The sequence below is a fragment of the Pongo abelii genome, chromosome Y, assembly GCF_028885655.2.
Source record: "Pongo abelii isolate AG06213 chromosome Y, NHGRI_mPonAbe1-v2.0_pri, whole genome shotgun sequence".
Taxonomy (NCBI): domain Eukaryota; kingdom Metazoa; phylum Chordata; class Mammalia; order Primates; family Hominidae; genus Pongo; species Pongo abelii.
In genome coordinates, this window is record NC_072009.2 from 4,377,656 (window position 1) to 4,396,272 (window position 18,617).

At 38.2% G+C, this 18,617-nt stretch overlaps 1 protein-coding gene across 23 annotated transcripts in view; it reads right to left on the reverse strand.

The window, feature by feature from the left end:
- The window catches only part of LOC129053431 (histone demethylase UTY), a 234,424-nt gene that overhangs the window by 5,823 nt on the left and 209,984 nt on the right, over window positions 1-18,617 (reverse strand). For all 23 annotated transcript variants that reach the window (XM_063721447.1, XM_054545477.2, XM_054545474.2 and 20 more), the window contains one exon: window positions 6,008-6,134. In XM_063721447.1, coding sequence (XP_063577517.1) covers window positions 6,008-6,134 — 127 coding nt within the window. The remainder of the gene's footprint in view (window positions 1-6,007; window positions 6,135-18,617) is intronic.

Consider the following 18,617-nt stretch of genomic DNA (forward strand, 5'->3'; position numbering starts at 1 on the left):
CTAAGTTTGATAAAGAAGGGAACCCGATTTCGGGAAACGCCATGAGGGGCCTGCCCTGAGTCCCATTCTAAACTGGGGCATTTCCAGCTCAGGCCATTCCTTCACCCCCATACAATGTCTGTCCCCCACCACAGCTGGTAGTACCGCAGTAGATTTATGCTATACAAAAGCTGTGAGCCTTCTGCCTGGGGAACCCCCTCAAAAGGTCCCAACAGGAGTCTGTGGACCCTTGCCAGTGGGGATAACAGGATTCCTTTTAGGAAGGTCTAGTTTAGGTTTAAAAGGGGTACAAATACATACAGGAGTCATTGATTCAGATTACTAACGGGAAATTCAAATTGTTATACCTACTTCTGTTCCCTGGAAAGCAGAGACAGGAGAGCGTATAGCACAGCTCCTGATTGTGCCGTATGTGGGAATGGGAAAAAGTGTAATTAAATGAACAGGAGGATTTGGAAGCACAAATAAACAACGCAAAGCAGCTTATTTGGTGAATCAAATTACTGATAAATGTCCTACCTGTAAAATAACTATTCAGGGAAGAGAATTTAAAGGTTAGGTAGATACAGGAGCGGACATTTCAGTCATTTCTCTACAGCACTGGCCGTCCACGTGCCCAATTCAAACCGCTCAATTTGACATAGTTGGAGTTGGTAAAGTCCCTGAAGTATATCAAAGTAGTTATACTTTGCATTGTGAAGGGCCTGATGGACAACCTGGGGCTATTCAACCAATTATAACTTCTGTACCTATACATTTATGGGGAAGAGATTTGTTACAACAATGGGGAGCACAAGTTCTAATTCCAGAACAATTATATAGCCCTCAAAGTCAATATACAATGCATAAAATGGGGTATGTCACTGGTATGGGACTAGAAGAAAACTTGCAAGGTTTGAAGGAACCGCTTCAAGCAGAAAGACAAAATTCTTGCCAAAGATTAGGAAATAATTTTTGATGGTGGCCATTGTTAAGCCTCCAGAACCTATACTTTTAAAATGGTTAACAGATAAGCCAATTTAGATAGAACGATAGCTGCTAAGTAAAGGGAAACTGGAGGCTTTAGAGAAATTAGTTACTGAACAATTAGAAAACAGGCACATAGCTCCAACATTTTCCCCTTGGAATTCTCCAGTTTTCCTAATTAAAAAAAAATCAGGTAAATGGAGAATGCTAACTGACTTAAGAGCCATCAATTCAGTTATACAACCTATGGGAGCATTACAGCCAGGACTGCCTTCTCCTGCTATAATTCCAAAAAATTGGCCTTTAATAGTCATAGATTTAAAAGACTGTTTCTTTACTATCCCTTTAGCTGAGCAAGACTGTGAACTGTTTGCATTTACAATTCCTGCAGTAAACAACCTGCAGCCTGCTAAGCGTTATCATTGGAAAGTGTTGCCACAAGGCATGTTAAACAGTCCAACGATTTGCCAGAAGTATGTAGGGCAAGCAACTGAACCTACTCGTAAAAAATTTTCAGTGTTATATTATGCACTGTATGGATGATATCCTTTGTGCTGCCCCCACTTGAGAAATATTACTCCAATGTTATGATCACTTGTAAAATGTGATTCCTCACGCTGGCTTAATTATAGCTCCTGACAAAATTCAGACTACTACTCCCTACTTCTACTTGGGGATCTTAGTAAATGACACTACCCACTGTGCCACAGAAAGTAACCATACGTAGGGATCAATTAAAAACATTAAATGACTTTCAAAAATTACTAGGGCACATTAATTGGATACAACCTGCTCTAGGCATTCCTACCTATGCTATGAGTAATCTGTTTTCTATCCTTAGACGAAATCCTAGTCTCACTAGCCCTCTGCAATTAGCAAAGGAGGCTGAGACAGAGTTACAACTGATTGAGAAGCAAGTCAATAAAGCTCAAATAAATAGAACAGATCCAGAGAAGACTCTAGATTTGCTAATTTTTTCAACTCGGCATTCACCTACTGGTGTTATTGTCCAAGAACAGGACTTAGTAGAGTGGCTTTTTCTTCTACACACTAATTCACAGACGCTAACTCCTTATTTACATCAAATCGCTACTACGATAGGGATTGGGAGAACTTGGATTGTTAAATTACATGGTTATGATCATGGAAAAATTATTGTGCCTCTCACAAGGGCACAAATACAGCAAGCTTTTATCAATAGTCTTACTTGGCAAACCCATTTAGCTGACTTTGTGGGTATTCTCGATAATCATTTTCCTAAAAGGAAGCTGTTTCAGTTTTTGAAATTAACTAATTGGATTCTCCTTAAAATAACTAAATTTAAACCAATTGAACGTGCTGAGAATGTTTTTACAGACGGGTCTAGTAATGGTAAAGCTTCTTATTTTGGATCAAAAGGTAAAGTTTTCCAGACGCTCTATACTTCAGCTCAAAAAGTGGAGCTTGTAGCTGTAATTGAGGTATTGACTGCTTTTGATATACCTATTAATGTGATTTCTGATTCTTCATACGTGGTTCATTCCACACAGTTAACTGAAAATGCTCAGTTACGATTTCATACAAATGAACAACTGATGACTTTATTTCCTCAACTGCAACAGCAGTTAGAAGTAGAATGCACCCTTTTTACATCACTCACATTAGGGCTCATACGCCTCTTCCAGGACCTTTGAAGGGAATCAAATGGCTGATCGGCTAGTTGCTAATGTTATACCTAATGCTAGACACTTTCACAATTTAACCCATGTTAATGCCTCTAGTCTCAAACGCAGATACAGCATTACCTGGAAAGAAGCTAAGGCTATTATCCAGCGATGCCTAACTTGCCAGATGGTATATTCTTCATCTTTTACAGGAGGAGTTAATCCTCGAGGACTGGAAACTAATTCTCTTTCACAAATGGATGTCACACATGTTCCCTCATTTGGGAGGCTAGCTTACATACATGTACATGTGGACACCTTTTCTCACTTTGTCTGGGCTATATGCCAATCAGGAGAGTCTTCTGCCTGTGTTAAACGTCATCTTTTGCAGTGTTTTGCGGTGATGGGCATTCCAGCTTCTATTAACACAGACAATGCCCCAGGCTATACTACAAGCTCTAGCTACATTTTTCTCTATGTGGAATATTAAACACATTACTGGTATCCCATACAATTCTCAAGGACAAGCCATAGTGGAAAGAATGAATCTCTTCCTAAAACAACAGCTGCAAAAGCAGAAAGGGGGAGACTGAGAATATGGAATACCGCAGATGCAACTGACTAGCATTATTCACTTTAAAGTTTTTGAGCCTGCCCAAAGGCCAGATGTTATCAGCAGCTGAATAGCATCTACAGAAACCAGCTGTAAAGACAGAAGCAGAACAACTGATTTGGTGGAGAGATCCGATTACAAAAAGTTGGGAAATAGGTAAAATAATAACTTGGGGTAGAGGTTATGCTTGTGTTTCTCCAGGCCAAAATTACAGCCAATTTTGATACCAACAAGACACCTGAAACCTTATCATGAGCCAGATGCTAAGGAAGAGATTCTGGGAGGATCCTGAGGATCCCCCAGTTGCAGCCATGTTGAGACTAACACTGAGAAGCACCCCAGGTGTCACAAGCAACACCTGTTGAACACAGCCAACTCCCTAGGGACAGACCAAGAAGCTGTCATAGATGGCAGAAGAAAACCTGAGGAAAGCAGGACAACCAGTCACAATGAGTAATTTAATGGTAGCTATGATAGCGGTTATCATCACTGCCATGAGTATTCCTTCAATAAGGGCTGACACAGAGAACAATTATACTTATTGGGCATATTTACCAATCTTGGCTGGCAATAATGCCTGGATGCAATCACTCTATGACACAGTTACACACGCTTTCTGATCTCAGTATTTACCATAATAAATCTGCTCCTATAATTGAGGCATACTGCCTTCAAAAACCTATTTGTAAACAAAATAGAACCTGGCCAGAAATAATGAACGTACTTGTTGAGGAAGATTGCATTGCAGAATAGACAGAGGTGCTGCACAATGATTCCTATGGAATCATTATTGATTGGTCCCCTAAGGGGATGTTTAGCTTAAATTGCACCTCTCAGTCTGCATGCCATGGCCATACTATGTTCAGCTGGTCTGAACAAAATGGTCAGATGGCAGTGATGATAAGAAGTACAGCAAAAGTTCCTATTATCTGGAACTATGGTGGTATAGTGGCACCTCAACCTCAAATGATACGGCTTGTTGTAGGAGCTAAACATAAGGATTTGTAGAAACTATTAATAGCTCTTAATAAGATCAAAATTTGGGAAAGAATAAAAAATCATCTAGAAAGACACTCTACAAACTTGTCTTTGGATATTACAAAATTAAAGAACGAATATTTAAAACATCCCAGGCACCCCTGACCTTAATGCCAGGAACTAGAGTGCTTGAAGGAGTTACAGATAAATTAGCAGCTAGTAACCCATTAATATGGATAAAAACACTTGGAAGCTCTGTGATTTCAATGATGATTGTGCTTTTAATCTGTGTTGTTTCTCTTTGTCTAGTCTGCACACATGGATCCTGACTCCTGTGAGAAGTAGCTCACAGTGACAAAGCTGCCCTTGCTTTTATCGATTTGCAAATCAAAGGTGGGGGACATGTTGGGAGCAGGCCCCCAAAAATCTGGCCATAAACTGGCCTCAAAACTGGCCACAAGAAGAATCTCTGCAGTACTGTGACATGTTCATGATGGCCACAACGCCCACGCTGGAAGACTGTGGATTTACGGGAATGCGGGCAAGGAACACCTGGCCCACCCAGGGTGGAAAACCGCTTAAAGGCATTCTTAAGCCACAAACAATAGCATTAGCGATCTGTGCCTTAAGCACATGCTCCTGCTGCAGTTAACTAGTCCAACCTATTCCTTTAATTTGGCCCATCCCTTAGTTTCCCATAAGAGATACTTTTAGTTAATTTAATATCCATAGAAACAATGCTAATGGCTGGCTTGCTGTTAATAAATACGTGGGTAAATCTGTTCGAGGCTTTCGGCTCTGAAGGCTGTGACGCCCCTGATTTCCCACTTCACACCTCTATATTTCTGTGTGTGTGTCTTTAATTCCTCTACATAAGCTGGGTCAGGGTCTCCCCGACCGAGCTGGTCTCGGCAATCAACCAACTTTTTTTCTGAAACACACAACATAGTCGTCTGCTCAGAAACTTAAAAGCTTTTTTTATGTCAGAATACATATCAAATTCCTTAAAATGAATCAAGATGATTTGCAAACTACAGACACAGCCTACCCTGATGGACTTTAAGAATTTGCCATATACTTTCCAGCCACATTAAAATAATTAATTACCCTTTACTGAATACACTACTCCTTTTCCCATCCACACAATGTTCCTAAACCTTAATGACGTTCTATAAATCTCCAATTATTGCTATTTTTATCTGCAATCAGAATATTCTTCAAGAACTCAAATGTTAAGTTTGTGTGCTTGCAAGGAGAAAAACAGCAGAAAAATAATTTTCCTCAGTGTTTCTGTAGTAGTTTGTATTTACATCTAACCTCATATTCATCAGTTAGATGTGCATTACAATGTGTGGTTTATAGTTTGTCTCTGCAAGTAGAATGTAAACTTCTCCAAGGCAAGCAACACATGCTTATTCTGCATATCTTGTAAGCCTTAGTCAGAAGAGAAAAGTCAATAATGATTTATGAAATGAACCAGAAAGGACTTCATCCTGATCTGCCTGAATATTGAATTAAATCCTGTTTGTAGGTATCTGTGTACTTGTTATGGACTGTTCCTAGTTTAAAGTGAGATGATTATCATTTGGATAAGGATTTACTAAATAAATTCTTCTGTAGAAGATACTTTTAATAGATCTAGTTAGTGAAATATTGTATCAGATGAGAACTTAGTCTAATAGTTTTAATAGTCAGTTTCAATCAAAAGCATTACATAAAAGTACAGGTAAATTTAAAATAAAGCAACAACAATTCAAAACCTAGAGAATCCAAAACAAAACAACTATCAGTAGAAACAGTTACTCACCTCACAAATGCTACAGTAATGAGCTGGTTCATCATTTGTCCGCCCATGCCATATAACCTCTTTTCCTGCTGCAACAAGAGCTTCTCTCAATGTCTGACACTGCTTCAGAATTTTCAAAAGACAGTACCTATTGTGGGAAAAAATTATTTGTGAGAGTAACTAAATACTGAATATTTTTACATAAAAGGTATACCAATTAGAAATAACTGTGAATCTGAGTTCCAAGTCTAGTCACATGGTAATTTTTCTTTTCCTCAGATTTTCAAATGTGCATGCTGGATGATGACAATATTAAAATATTTAAAGTTGAGAATAACTGATATTTGACTGTAAAAATGCAATGATCATAATCTACAATAAACTCATCCCTAATTAAAGATATATTCTTTATTTGGGCTCTAATTTGGACAAGTAAAACAACTTTTGTAAGAGTCAATTTCTTCATCTTTGAAATTAAAGTTCAGAATTACAGGTTGGAATTTTCATGATTATAGAAAGGCAAGAAGGCTGCCTATACCCTCATAAGCAGTTATATAATAGATTTTAAAACTTTGGCACCACAGCAGACAATTATCTATGAATATGGTCACTACAAGATACAAAGTTAGTTCCAATATAATAACAAAGGAAGAAAAAAAAGAATATTACTTGCTGAATTTTAATTTGAAAATGGTATAGTAGAATCCTTCATTATTATTCACACTGACTTTTCTTATAATTTATACCTTTCCTACACATACTTGTGAGGATAACAATATATTGTATACAATTACAAATACTGCTGATTTTCCTGTAATTTGCTGTCACTGCTCAAAACTGCCTGTTAAAGTTTCTGTGAATCTAAGTTTTTCAAAGCAGAGGTGGTATAGGTGATACTCTAAGGCACACTTCAACTCGAAACTTATCTTCGAAAGCATGATATGGGTTTAATAAAAATGCCATTAACACCATTTGTAAATAACCTCCTGGAATCAGGAGAGTTTGAGCTAATTTGGAGCTTGTTGCTCTGTTACACTACAGATATGGACTTGAAATTATCATTATATGGATTACATACCAAATATTTTGGGGGAAAATGTCATATTATCAGTATGTAAAATTATTTTCCGCATCTGTTTATTGTCTTTCTTTCCCATGAGTGTAAGCCTCATGAGCATGAGGCTTCATCTGTTTTGGTTTTGTAAACCATTGTGGGACTAAATAACAACAGTTAAATTTTACAATATACATTAAGTTTTATGTAAATTAAAATTTACATAAAATTTTACAATATACATTAATGGCAGATTTAATTTCCTTCATTTATATTTTCTTGCCATTTGTTACTTGCCAGGTTAAACTGTTATTTGTTATGTTTCTTTTCCTTACTTTTTAAATCAGAATTCCTGTAAGCAACCCTGGGGCAAAATCATTAGGGATATTACATACAAAATATGCTAACTTATTTAAAAACATAAGGACAGCAATATAAGCCTAATGTGGCATGACAAATTCCTTAAGTATAATATAAAATACATAATTTTCAGTTTGCCCTTAGCAATTATGCCTATTCAGAAACAAAGCCATATTTCTGTCTATATTTGAATTTCACCAGGAAAGACTTATTGAGAGTTTTTGTGTGTCTTAAAGAGACGCCAGGCGAGACAAGTAAAAAATTCAGTTCCTGTCAAAATTAAGAATATAAACCACACTGGATCTGTAGCATCTACTGATGTCTTCCTCCCATACCTCTTCTACATGATTTCACTTCTGGGGACAGGGATATTACTGCATATGTTTTCAAAATAGTGCTTCAAAACATGTCATATTTCACAAGAAAATAATGCCTCAAATTTTATGAATTTGAGTTTTTGCAAATTCACCCATGTTTCCAACTGAGAAAATAAAGTGCCACAAAGAGGCAGCAATCACGAAGGCTTAGTACCATACACAAGACATGGAATTGGTACTTTACATTAGATATGCCACACAATTCTCTTAACAGCTCAGTGCAAGAAGCAACCATACTCATTTTACTAAGTGGGAAGTGTGGGAGTCAAAAAGGTAAAGTTTGCATGATGTTACAAGGCTATTTAATTAGGGATTAGGGATTTCCAAAATGGGTAATTTCAAGCTTCCTCTACTATGTCTTCCATACTCTTCTGCTCACCATCTGTCAATTTTTGTACCTACTCACCCCACCAACCTGTGCCATTGTCTTTCATGAAGATAAAATCCTTGGGGCTAAAAAAAATTATGTTCCCCCAAATAATGAGGGTTAGTTGTTTTTTTTTTTTTAGACGGAGTTTTTTTTTTTTTTTTTTTTGAGATGGAGTTTTGCTCTTGTTACCCAGGCTGGAGTGAAATGGCATGATCTTGGCTCACTGCAATCTCTGCCTCCTGGGCTCAAGCAACTCTCCTGCCTCAGGCTCCCCCGAGTAGTTGAGATTACAGGTGACCACCACCACGCCTGGTGAATTTCTGTATTTTTAGTAGAGACGGGGTTTCACCGTGTTGGCCAGGCTGGTCTCAAACTCAGGTGATCTGCCTGCCTTGGTCTCCCAAAGTGCTGGGATTACAGGCGTGAGCCACAACACCTGACCATAATGAAGCTTAGTTCTGTGCAGTCAGTTTGGTTCTATTTGTTCCTCAACTTTCATTTCCAATAATTCTCATTATTTTGACAATTACATCGCAGTTTTTATTGTATTACTTTATACTTAGTTTTGAAATTTCATATAAAAATGAGGCAAAACATTACAAAGGAATAGCATTTTGTTGCTAGAAGTAAACACTAAGAATGAATAGTATTTCTATAGACATTACAGAAACAGTTGAATATTACTAATATAAAATAATAATATTGTCATTATATATTACAACAGCCATTCCAGAAGCAGACTCTCTGGAATGATGGTACAGAATTATAAGCCCCAACAGTGAAATCTTAAAAACTGACCGCTGTTATATTAACAATATTGAATAACTGAATTGTGGTTGCTCCATGTTCTCGTGTATTCTCCTTCAAAGAAATTTTTATTACTTACCACTTCAGAAGGCAGCAGTAGGAAATGAATAAAGAACAACAATAATTTTGAGAGATAGAGGCTTTTATGGAGACCACATAAATGAGAATCTGATTCAATTAAAGGGAATGGAAGAATACATAGAAAGTAATATAATTAAGGGAAAGAATATTTAAAAGATTCAAGATAAATTTCAAGACTTGTTTTAACATAAACTGTCTGCTTTGGCTAATCCTTGATACAGATTTCATCTGAAGAGAACTGAATGGCTTACAAACAGCCACAGAAATGTAGTGTTGACATTTCTTCATTTTGCTCAATTTGAATAGATTTACCCTACAACAATTACAAATTCAATTTAAAAAATATAAAGGAAGGGAAATGAACAGGCATATTGTGGCCTTCTGTTAAGGCATAACACACCAGGAATACTGAGACGCCTAAAAGGCAACAGGATTTAGACAAAATCACTTTATTAAGGTTATATATTTTACATACTCTGCTCTGAAGTGGGAAAAAAATAGAAGCTGGCTGGTTACATAGGTACACATGTGTCATGGTGGTTGGCTGCACACATCAACCCGTTAGGTATTTATCCTAATGCTATTCCTCCCCTAACCCCCTACTCCCGACAGTCCCTGGTGTGTGATGTTCCTCTCCGTGTCCACGTGATCTCAATGTTCAACTCCCACTTAGGAGTGAGAACATGCAGTGTTTGGTTTTCTGTTCTTGTGTTAGTTTGCTGAGAATGATGGTTCCCAACTTCATCCATGTAACTGTAAAGGGCGTGAACTCATCCATTTTTTGGCTGCACAGTATTCCATGGTGTGTATGTGCCACGTTTTCTTTATCCAGACTATTACTGATGGGCATTTGGGTTGGTTCCACGTCTTTGTTATTGTGAACAGTGCTGCAATAAATATATGTGCATGTGTTTTTACAGTAGAATAATTTATAATCCTTTGGGTATGTACCCAGTAAAGGAATTGTTGGGTCAAATGGTATTTATTGTTCTAGATCCTTGAGCAATCACCACACTGTCTTCCACAATGGCTGAACTAATTTACACTCCCACCAACACTATAAAAATGTTTCTATTTCTCCACCTACTTGCGAGCATCTGTTATTTCCTGACTTTTCAATGATCACCATTCTACACGGTGTGAGATGGTATCTCACTGTGGTTCCGATTTGCATTTCTCTAATGATCAGTGATGATAAGCTTATTTTCATGTTTGTTGGCCACATATCTTTTGAAAAGTCTCTGTTTATATCCTTAGCCCACTTTTTGATGGTTTTTTTTTTTCTTGTAAATTTGTAAAGTTCCTTGTAGATTCCAGATATTAGCCCTTTGTCAGATGGATAGATTGCAAAAATTTTCTCCCATTCTGTAGGATGCCTATTGATTTTGCTGTGGAGAAAACTCTTTAGTTTAATTAGATCCCATTTGTCAATTTTGGCTTTTGTTGACATTGCTTTTGGTGCTTTAGTCATAAAGTCTTTGCCCATGCCCATGTCCTGAATGGTATTGCCTAGGTTTTCTTCTAGGGTTTTTATGGTTTTAGGTCTTACATTTAAGTCTTTAATCCATATGAGTTAATTTTGTATAAGGTGTAAAAAAGGGGTACAGTTTCAGTTTTCTGCATATGGCTAGCCAGTTTTCCCAACACCATCTATTAAATATGGCATACTTCCCTTATTGCTTGTTTTTGTCAGGGTTGTCAAGATCAGATGGTTGTAGATGTGAGGCGTTATTTCTGAGGCCTCTGTTCTGTTCCATTGGTCTAAATATCTGTTTTGGTACCACTACCATGCTGTTTTGGTTACTGTAGCCTTGTAGTATAGTTCGAAGTCAGGTAGTGTGATGTTTCCAGCTTTGTTCTTTTTGCTTAGGATTGCCTTGGCTATGCGGGCTATTTTTTGGTTCCATATGAAATTTACAAGTAGTTTTTTCTAATTCTGTGAAGGAAGTCAATGGTAGCTTGATGGGGATAGCACTGAAGCAATAAATTAATTTGGGCAGTATGGCTATTTTCACAATGTCTTCCTATCCATGAGCATGGAATGTTTTTCCATTTGTTTGTGTCCTGTCTTATTCCATTGAGCACTGGTTTTGTAGTTCTACTTGAAGAGGTCCTTCACATCCCTTTAAGTTGTATTCCAAGGTATTTAATTCTCTTTGTAGCAGTTGTGAATGGGGAGTTCACTCATGATTTGGCTATTACTGGTGTACAGGAATGCCTGTGATTTTTGCACATTGACTTTTAAAGTTTCCTGAAACTTTGCTGAAGTTGCTTATCAGCTCTGGGAAATTTGGGGCTGAGATGATAGGGTTTTCTAAATATACAATCATGTCATTTGCAAACACAGACAAGTTGACTTCCTCTTTTCCTAATTGAATACCCTTTATTTCTTTCTCCTGCCTGATTGCCCTGGCCAGAACTTCTAACACTATGTTGAATAGGAGTGGTGAGAGAGGGCATCCTTGTCTTGTGTCGGTTTTCAAAGGGAATGCTTCCAGTTTTTGCTCATTCAGTATGATATTGCTCATTCAGTTTATCATAAATAGCTCGAATATTTTGAGATACGTTCCATCAATACCTTGTTTATTGGGAGTTGTGAAGGGGTGTTGAATTTTGTTGAAGGCCTTTTCTGCATCTATTGAGATAATCATGTGTTTTTTGTCATTGGTTCTGTTTATGTGATGGATTACGTTTATTGATTTGTGTATGTTGAACTAGCCTTGCATCCCAGAAATGAAGCTGACTTGATCCTAGTAGATAAACTTCTTGATGTGCTGCTGGATTTGGCTTGCCAGTATTTTATTGAGGATTTTTGCATCGATGTTCATCAGGGATATTGGCATGAATTTTTTTTTATTTCTGTGTCTCTGCCAGATTTTGGTAGCGAAATGATGCTGGTCTCATCAAATGAGTTAAGGAGACGTCCCTCTTTTTCTATTGTTTGGAATAGTTTCAGAAGGAATGGTACCGGCTCCTCTCTGTACCTCTGATAGAATTCGGCTGTGAATTTGTCTGGTGCTGAGTTTTTTTTGGTTGATAGGGTATTAATTACTACCTCAATTTCAGAACTTGTTATTGGTCTATTCAGGGATTCAATTTCTTCCTGGTTTAGTCTTGGGAGGGTGTATGTGTCCAGGAATTTATTCCTTTCTTCTAGATTTTCTAGTTTATTTGCATAGAGATGTTTATAGTATTCTCTGATTGTGGTTTGCATTTCTGTGGGATCAGTGGTGATCTCCCCTTTATCATTTTTTATTGCATCTATTTGATTCTTTTCTCTCTTCTTCTTTATTAGTCTGGATGATGGTCTATTTTATGGATCTTTTAAAAAAATCAGCTCCTGGATTCATTAATTTTTTGAAGAGTTTTTTGTGTTTCTATCTTCTTTAGTCCTGCTGTGAAGTTACTGCCTTAGTTACTTCTTGCCTTCTGCTGGCTTTTGAATTTGTTTGCTCTTGCTTCTCTAGTTCTTTTAATTGTGATGTTCGTGTGTCAATTTTAGATCTTTTCTGCTTTCCCCTGTGGGTATTCAGTGCTAAAAATTTCCCTCTATACAACACTTTAGCTGTGTCCCAGAGATTCTGGTGTGTTGTGTCTTTGTTCTCATTGGTTTCAAAGAACTTCTTTATTTTTTCCTCAATTTTGTTATTTACCCAGTAGTCATTCACGAGCAGGTTTTTCAGTTTCCATGTATTTGTGGGGTTTTGAGTGAGTTTCTTAAACCTGAGTTCTAATATGATTGCACTGTAGTCTCAGACTGTTAAGATTCCTGTTCTTTTGCATCTTCTGAGGTGTGTTTTACTTTCAATTATGTGGTCAGTTTCAAAGTAAGTGCAATGTGGTGCTGAGAAGAATGTATATTCTGTTGGTTTGGGGTGGAGAGTTCCATGGATGTCTGTTAGGTCTGCTTGGTCCAGAGCTGAGTTCAAAGTCCTGAATATCCTTGTTAATTTTCTGTCTTGTTGATCTAATATTGACAGTGGGCTGTTAAGGCCTTCCACTATTATTGTCACTACTATTATTGTGTGGGAATTTAAGTCTCTTTGTAGGTCTCTAAGAACTTACTTTATAAATCTGGGTGCTCTTGCATTGGCTGTATATATATTTAGGAAAGTTAGCTCTTCTGGTTGCATTGATCCCTTTACCATTATGTAATGCCCCTGTCTCTTTTGATCTTTGTTGGTTTAAAGTCTGTTTTATCAGAGACTAGGATTACAACTCCTCCTTTTATCTGATTTCCATTTGTTTGCTAAATCCTCCTGCATCCTTTTTTTTGGATCCTAAGTGTGTCTCTGCACATGAGATGGGTCTCCTGAATACTGCACACTGATAGGTCTTGACTGTCTATCCAATTTGCCAGTTGGTGTCTTTTTAATTGGGACATTTAGCCCATTAACATTTAAGGTTAATTCACACATTTACACCAAATGTGTGAATTTGATCCTGTCATTATAATGCTAGCCCATTAGTTGATGCAGTTTCTTCATAGTGTCGATGGTTACAGAATTTGGTATGTTTTCGCAGTGGTTCGTTCCAGTTGTTCCTTTCTATATTTAGTGCTTCCTTCAGGAGCTCTTTTAAGGCAGGCCTGGTGGTGACAAAATCTCTCAGCATTTGCTTGTTTGTAAATGATTCTGTTTTCTCCCTTGCTTATGAAGCTTAGTTTGGCTGGATATGAAATTCTGTGAAAACTATTTTCTTTAAGAACGTTGAATATTGGCCCCCACTCTCTTTTGGCTCATAGGGTTTCCGCAGAGATATCCAATGTTAGTCTGATGGGATTCCCTTTGTGGGTAACCTGACCATTCTCTGTGGCTGCGCTTAACATTTTTTCCTTCATTTCAGCCTTGGTGAATCTGATATTATGTGTCTTGGGGTTGCTCTCTTGAGGAGTATCTTTGTGGTGTTCTCTGGGTATTTCCTGAATTTGAATGTTGGCCTGTCTTGCTAGCTTGGGGAAGTTCTCCTGGATAATATCCTGGAGAGTGTTTTACAACTTGGTTCCATTCTCCCCCGTCACTTTCAGGTATATCAATCAATGCAGGTATGGTCTTTTTACATAGTCCCATATTTCTTGCAGACTTTGTTCATTCCTTTTCATTCTTTTTTCTCTAATCTTGCCTTCACACATTATTTCATTAAGTTGTCTTCAATCTCTGATATGATTTCTTCTACTTGATCGATTCAGCTACTGATATTTGTGTATGCTTCACGAAGTTCCCGCGCTGTCTTTCAGCTCCATCAGGTCATTTATGTTCTTCTTTAAACTGGTTATTCTTGTTAGCAATTCATCTAACCTTTTTTCAACGTTCTTAGCTTCCTTGCTTTGGGTTAGAACATGCTCCTTTAGCTCACAGGAGTTTGTTATTACCCATCTTCTGAAGCCTACTTCTGTCAACTCATCAAACTCATTCTCTGTCCAGCTTTGTTCCCTTGCTGGTGAGGAGCAGTGATCCTTCGGAGGAGAAGAGGTGTTCTGGTTTTTGGAATTTTCAGCCTTTTTGGGCTGGTTTATCCTCATCTTCATGGATTTATCTAATTTTGATCTTTGATGTTGGTCACCTTCGACGGGGTTTCTGTTTGGATGTTCTTTTTGTTGATGTTGATGCTATTCTTTTCATTTGTTAGTTTTCCTTCCAATAGTTCCCTCTGTTGCAGGTTTGCTGGAGTTTGCTGGAGGTCCACTCCAGACGCTGTTCGCCTGGGTATCACCAGCGAAGGCTGCAGAACAGCAAAGACTGCTGCCTGCTCCTTCCTCTGGAAGCTTTGTCCCAGTGGGGCACTTACCAGATGCCAGCTGTATCTCTGCTCTATGAAATGTCTGTCAACCCCTGCTGGGAGGTGTCTCCTAGTCAGGAGGCATGGGGTTCAGGGACCTACTTGGGGAGGCAGTCTATCCCTTAGCAGAGCTTGAGTAGTGCTGGGAGATCTGCTGGTCTTTTCAGAGCCAACTGGCAGGGAACTGTTTAAGTGTGCCACCCCTTCCCCCAGGTGCTATGTCCCAGTGAGATGGGAGTTTTATCTATAAGCCCCTGATTGGTGTTGCTTCCTTTCTTTCAGAGATGCCCTGCCCAGAGAGGAGGAATCTAGAGAGGAAGTCTATAGCGGCTTTGTCGAGCTGCAGTGGACTCTATCCATTGTGAACTTTCCAGAGGCTTTGTTTACACTGTGAAGGGAAAACTGCCTACTCAAGCCTCAGTAATGGCAGACACCCCTCCCCACACCAAGCTCGAGTGTCCCAGGTTGACTTCAGACTGCTGTGCTGGCAGCGAGAATTTCAAGCCACTGGATCTTAGCTTGCTGGGCTCCGTGGGCTCTGCTAAGCTAGACGACTTGACTCCCTGGCTTCAGCCCCCTTTCCAGGGATTGAACTGTTTTGTCTTGGTGGCCTTTCCAGGCTCCACTGGGGGCATGAAAAAAAAAAGCCTGCAACTAGCTGAGTGTCTGCCCAAATGGCCGCCCAGTTTTGTGCTTGAAACCCAGGGCCCTGGTGGTGTAGGCACCTGAGAGAATCCTCTGGGTCTGCGGGTTGAAGACTGTGAGGCAAGCACAGTATCTGAGCCAAGTGCACCATTCCTCATGGTACAGTCCCTCACGGCTTCCCTTGGCTTAGGGAGGGAGTTCCCTGACCCCTTCCTGGACGAGGCGATGCCCCACTCTGCTTTGGCTCGGCCTCTGTGGGCTGCACCCCCTTTCTAACCAGTCCCAGTGAGATGAGCAGGGTACCTCAGTGAGAAATGCAGAAATAACCTGCCTTCTGCATTGATCTCACTAGGAGTTGCAGACCAGAGCTGTTCCTATTTGGCCATCTTGCCAGCTACCTCCTAGAATCAACTCAATCTTATTTCTTAAGATTTTTAAGTTGTTTGGATAAAAGAATATATGAAAAGGCATGGAATAAAAATGGCTTCTGCATTGAAAGAAAAGCACAAATAAGGTTTTGTGCCAAAATAAGTAATCAAGGAAATGACCGTGTTCCTGGGATGCTGCTTCAACAGGGATGATCTTATAGCCAACACAATAAGCCTGAGCATTTGCATTGTCATTGAGCTCATTCAACCTAAACTATCTTCAGTAGACTTGCCCCTCTAAAGAGCATGTATATTTTGATTTTACCTATCCCCAAACTGACCATTTGCTCATTTTAATGGAAGAAAGCACACCCGTGGGTAGAGATTTAAGATGCTAATGAGACATGTGACATATGAACAAGTACCTTGAGGACCCAGAGGATTACCCACAACATGCTTACTAGCAACATCTTTCTGACTTCCTTACAAATAATCATGTAAGATTCCCATACAGGGAGTCTCCCTCAAGCCAGTCTTTGATGTTTCATACCTATGAGCAGCCCATCCTTTCTCAGGGTGTCATCTCTGTCTCTCTCAGGGTGTATTCTCTCTATTCTGTACCTAAATTTCAACATACTCTTTTTCTTTTGCAAAGAATTACTCTATGCCACACCCCTTTTGCTGTGTGTCTCTTGTTTAAATTATTTTAATCTAAGGTGACAAAAACCAAGGTATCATAATAACCATCAACAGTTTCACTAAACATTTGATAAACCTGACAATTCTATTTGAAATACATTGTGCATTCTATTCTACATAGTGTACAAGTCTGGGTGTAGTAGCTCACACCTGTAATCCCAGCACTTTGGGAGGTGGAAGTGGGGGTATCCCTTGAGCTCAGGAGTTTGAGACCAACCTCGGCAACACAGCAAAACTCTGTGTTTACCAAAAATACAAAAAATTAGCCGGTGTGGTGGCAGGCACTTGTGGTCCCAGTTACTTGGGAGTCTAAGGTGGCAGGATTGCTTGAGCCTGGGAGGTAGAGATGGCAGTGAACCAAGATTATGTCAGTGCACTCCACCCTGGGTGACAGTGAGACCTTGTCTCAAAAACAAACAAAAAACCCCTAATCTACATAGGGTACATAGTGTATTCTAACCTAATCAATAACGTATTTGTACAATGATAAGACATTTAAGATGATAAGGACTATGGATAGCAAAGACAACAGGCTAGAGAAATGAAGACTTCTAAAAAGAGATGCTTTAGAGCTGGATTTTATTCCGAGTAGAGGATAAAATACACTTGAAATAAAATACACTCGTAATATTAGAATAAGAAAAAGTATTGATTAGAAATAAAAACATCAAAATAAAAGAATTTTTAAAATGTAACAACGAGGGGCTTTATTTTCCGGGGCAATTGATGCACACCACAGATTCATAAATAAATATGTTAGGAAATGAGGAAACTCAGGTATACAAAAAAGGAAGCTGGGATTTAAATACAAACAGTATGGCTCTAGTGTCTATGTATCCATTACTTTGTAGTAAACTAGTTTCTTTGGAGCAAATCCTGGGCCTGAGTTTCCTCACCTATAAAAAGAGAATAATGATACCTATTTTATAATACTATGAGGAGTAAGATAATAAGAATGAGAGTGTTAACATACATACAATAAGCAGAATAACAACCACATCCACCTCCCTAACAAGGATGTCCACATCTTAATTCCCATAATCTGTGTATGTTATGTAGCAAGGCAAAGGAAATTAAATTTGCAGATGAATTTAAGGTATCTCATCAGCTGACCTTGGAATCTGACAATTATCCTGGATTATCTGCCTAAGTCCAATATAATGGCAAGGGGCCATAAAAATAAAAGAGGGAAAGAGAAGCATTAGTGTCAGAACGATGCAATGTGAGAAAGACATGATCAGACTTTGCAGGTTTCAAAGACAGAAGGGGTCCATAAATCAAGGAATGTAGGCAGTCTCAAGAAGTTAGAAAAATCAAGCCAACAGATTCTTCCTTACAGTACCCTAAGAAAACAAATTTATGTTTTAGGTCAGGAAATCTGTAGTATTTTGTTAAAGTAGCAATATAAAACTATTATGATATGCAAAAGGTTTAGCAATTTGTACTCAATAAATGAGGAACATATTATCTGAACTCATTATGAAAAATTCCTGAACACAGTTAAAATAATTACAATGATTAAACTTTAGTTTTTGAGTTTGAAAAAATTGTGGCATAAGTGCCAACTGAAATTTTAGTAGTTCACACATTGAAAACATGTTTAGACCATTCTCTATTATCAGGCCCAAATAATTTCTGAAAAATCATGTAAGATATTGTTACTATTTATTACTTTTGCAGAAAAGGAAGCAAGAATTATAGAAGTTTAGTAACTGGCCATGAGACTCCAAGACAAAGAAATGAAGAAACCAAGATTATATGTAGATCGGACTCCAGGGCTTAGATTTCTCACCACTGTCCTATGCTGCTCTCCTTTTAACACTTTTTTTGTGACATTAAATAGAACATCTCCCAAGTCTACAAAGTTAAAGACAGACAAATAACAGTTGTTACATCATAAGAAGCATAACGAACGAAAGTACATGTACATTTAAGACAGCAAATTTTAAAAGTGAAATATAAGAAATGCTTTAAATGATAGTCAAAGGATATGTAACAAATGAACTTTATGTTGATTTCTTTGGAATTGAACTGTTTATATTTCAGAAAATAAATAAATAAATAAATTAATTTATTGGCATAGTTTCACTCT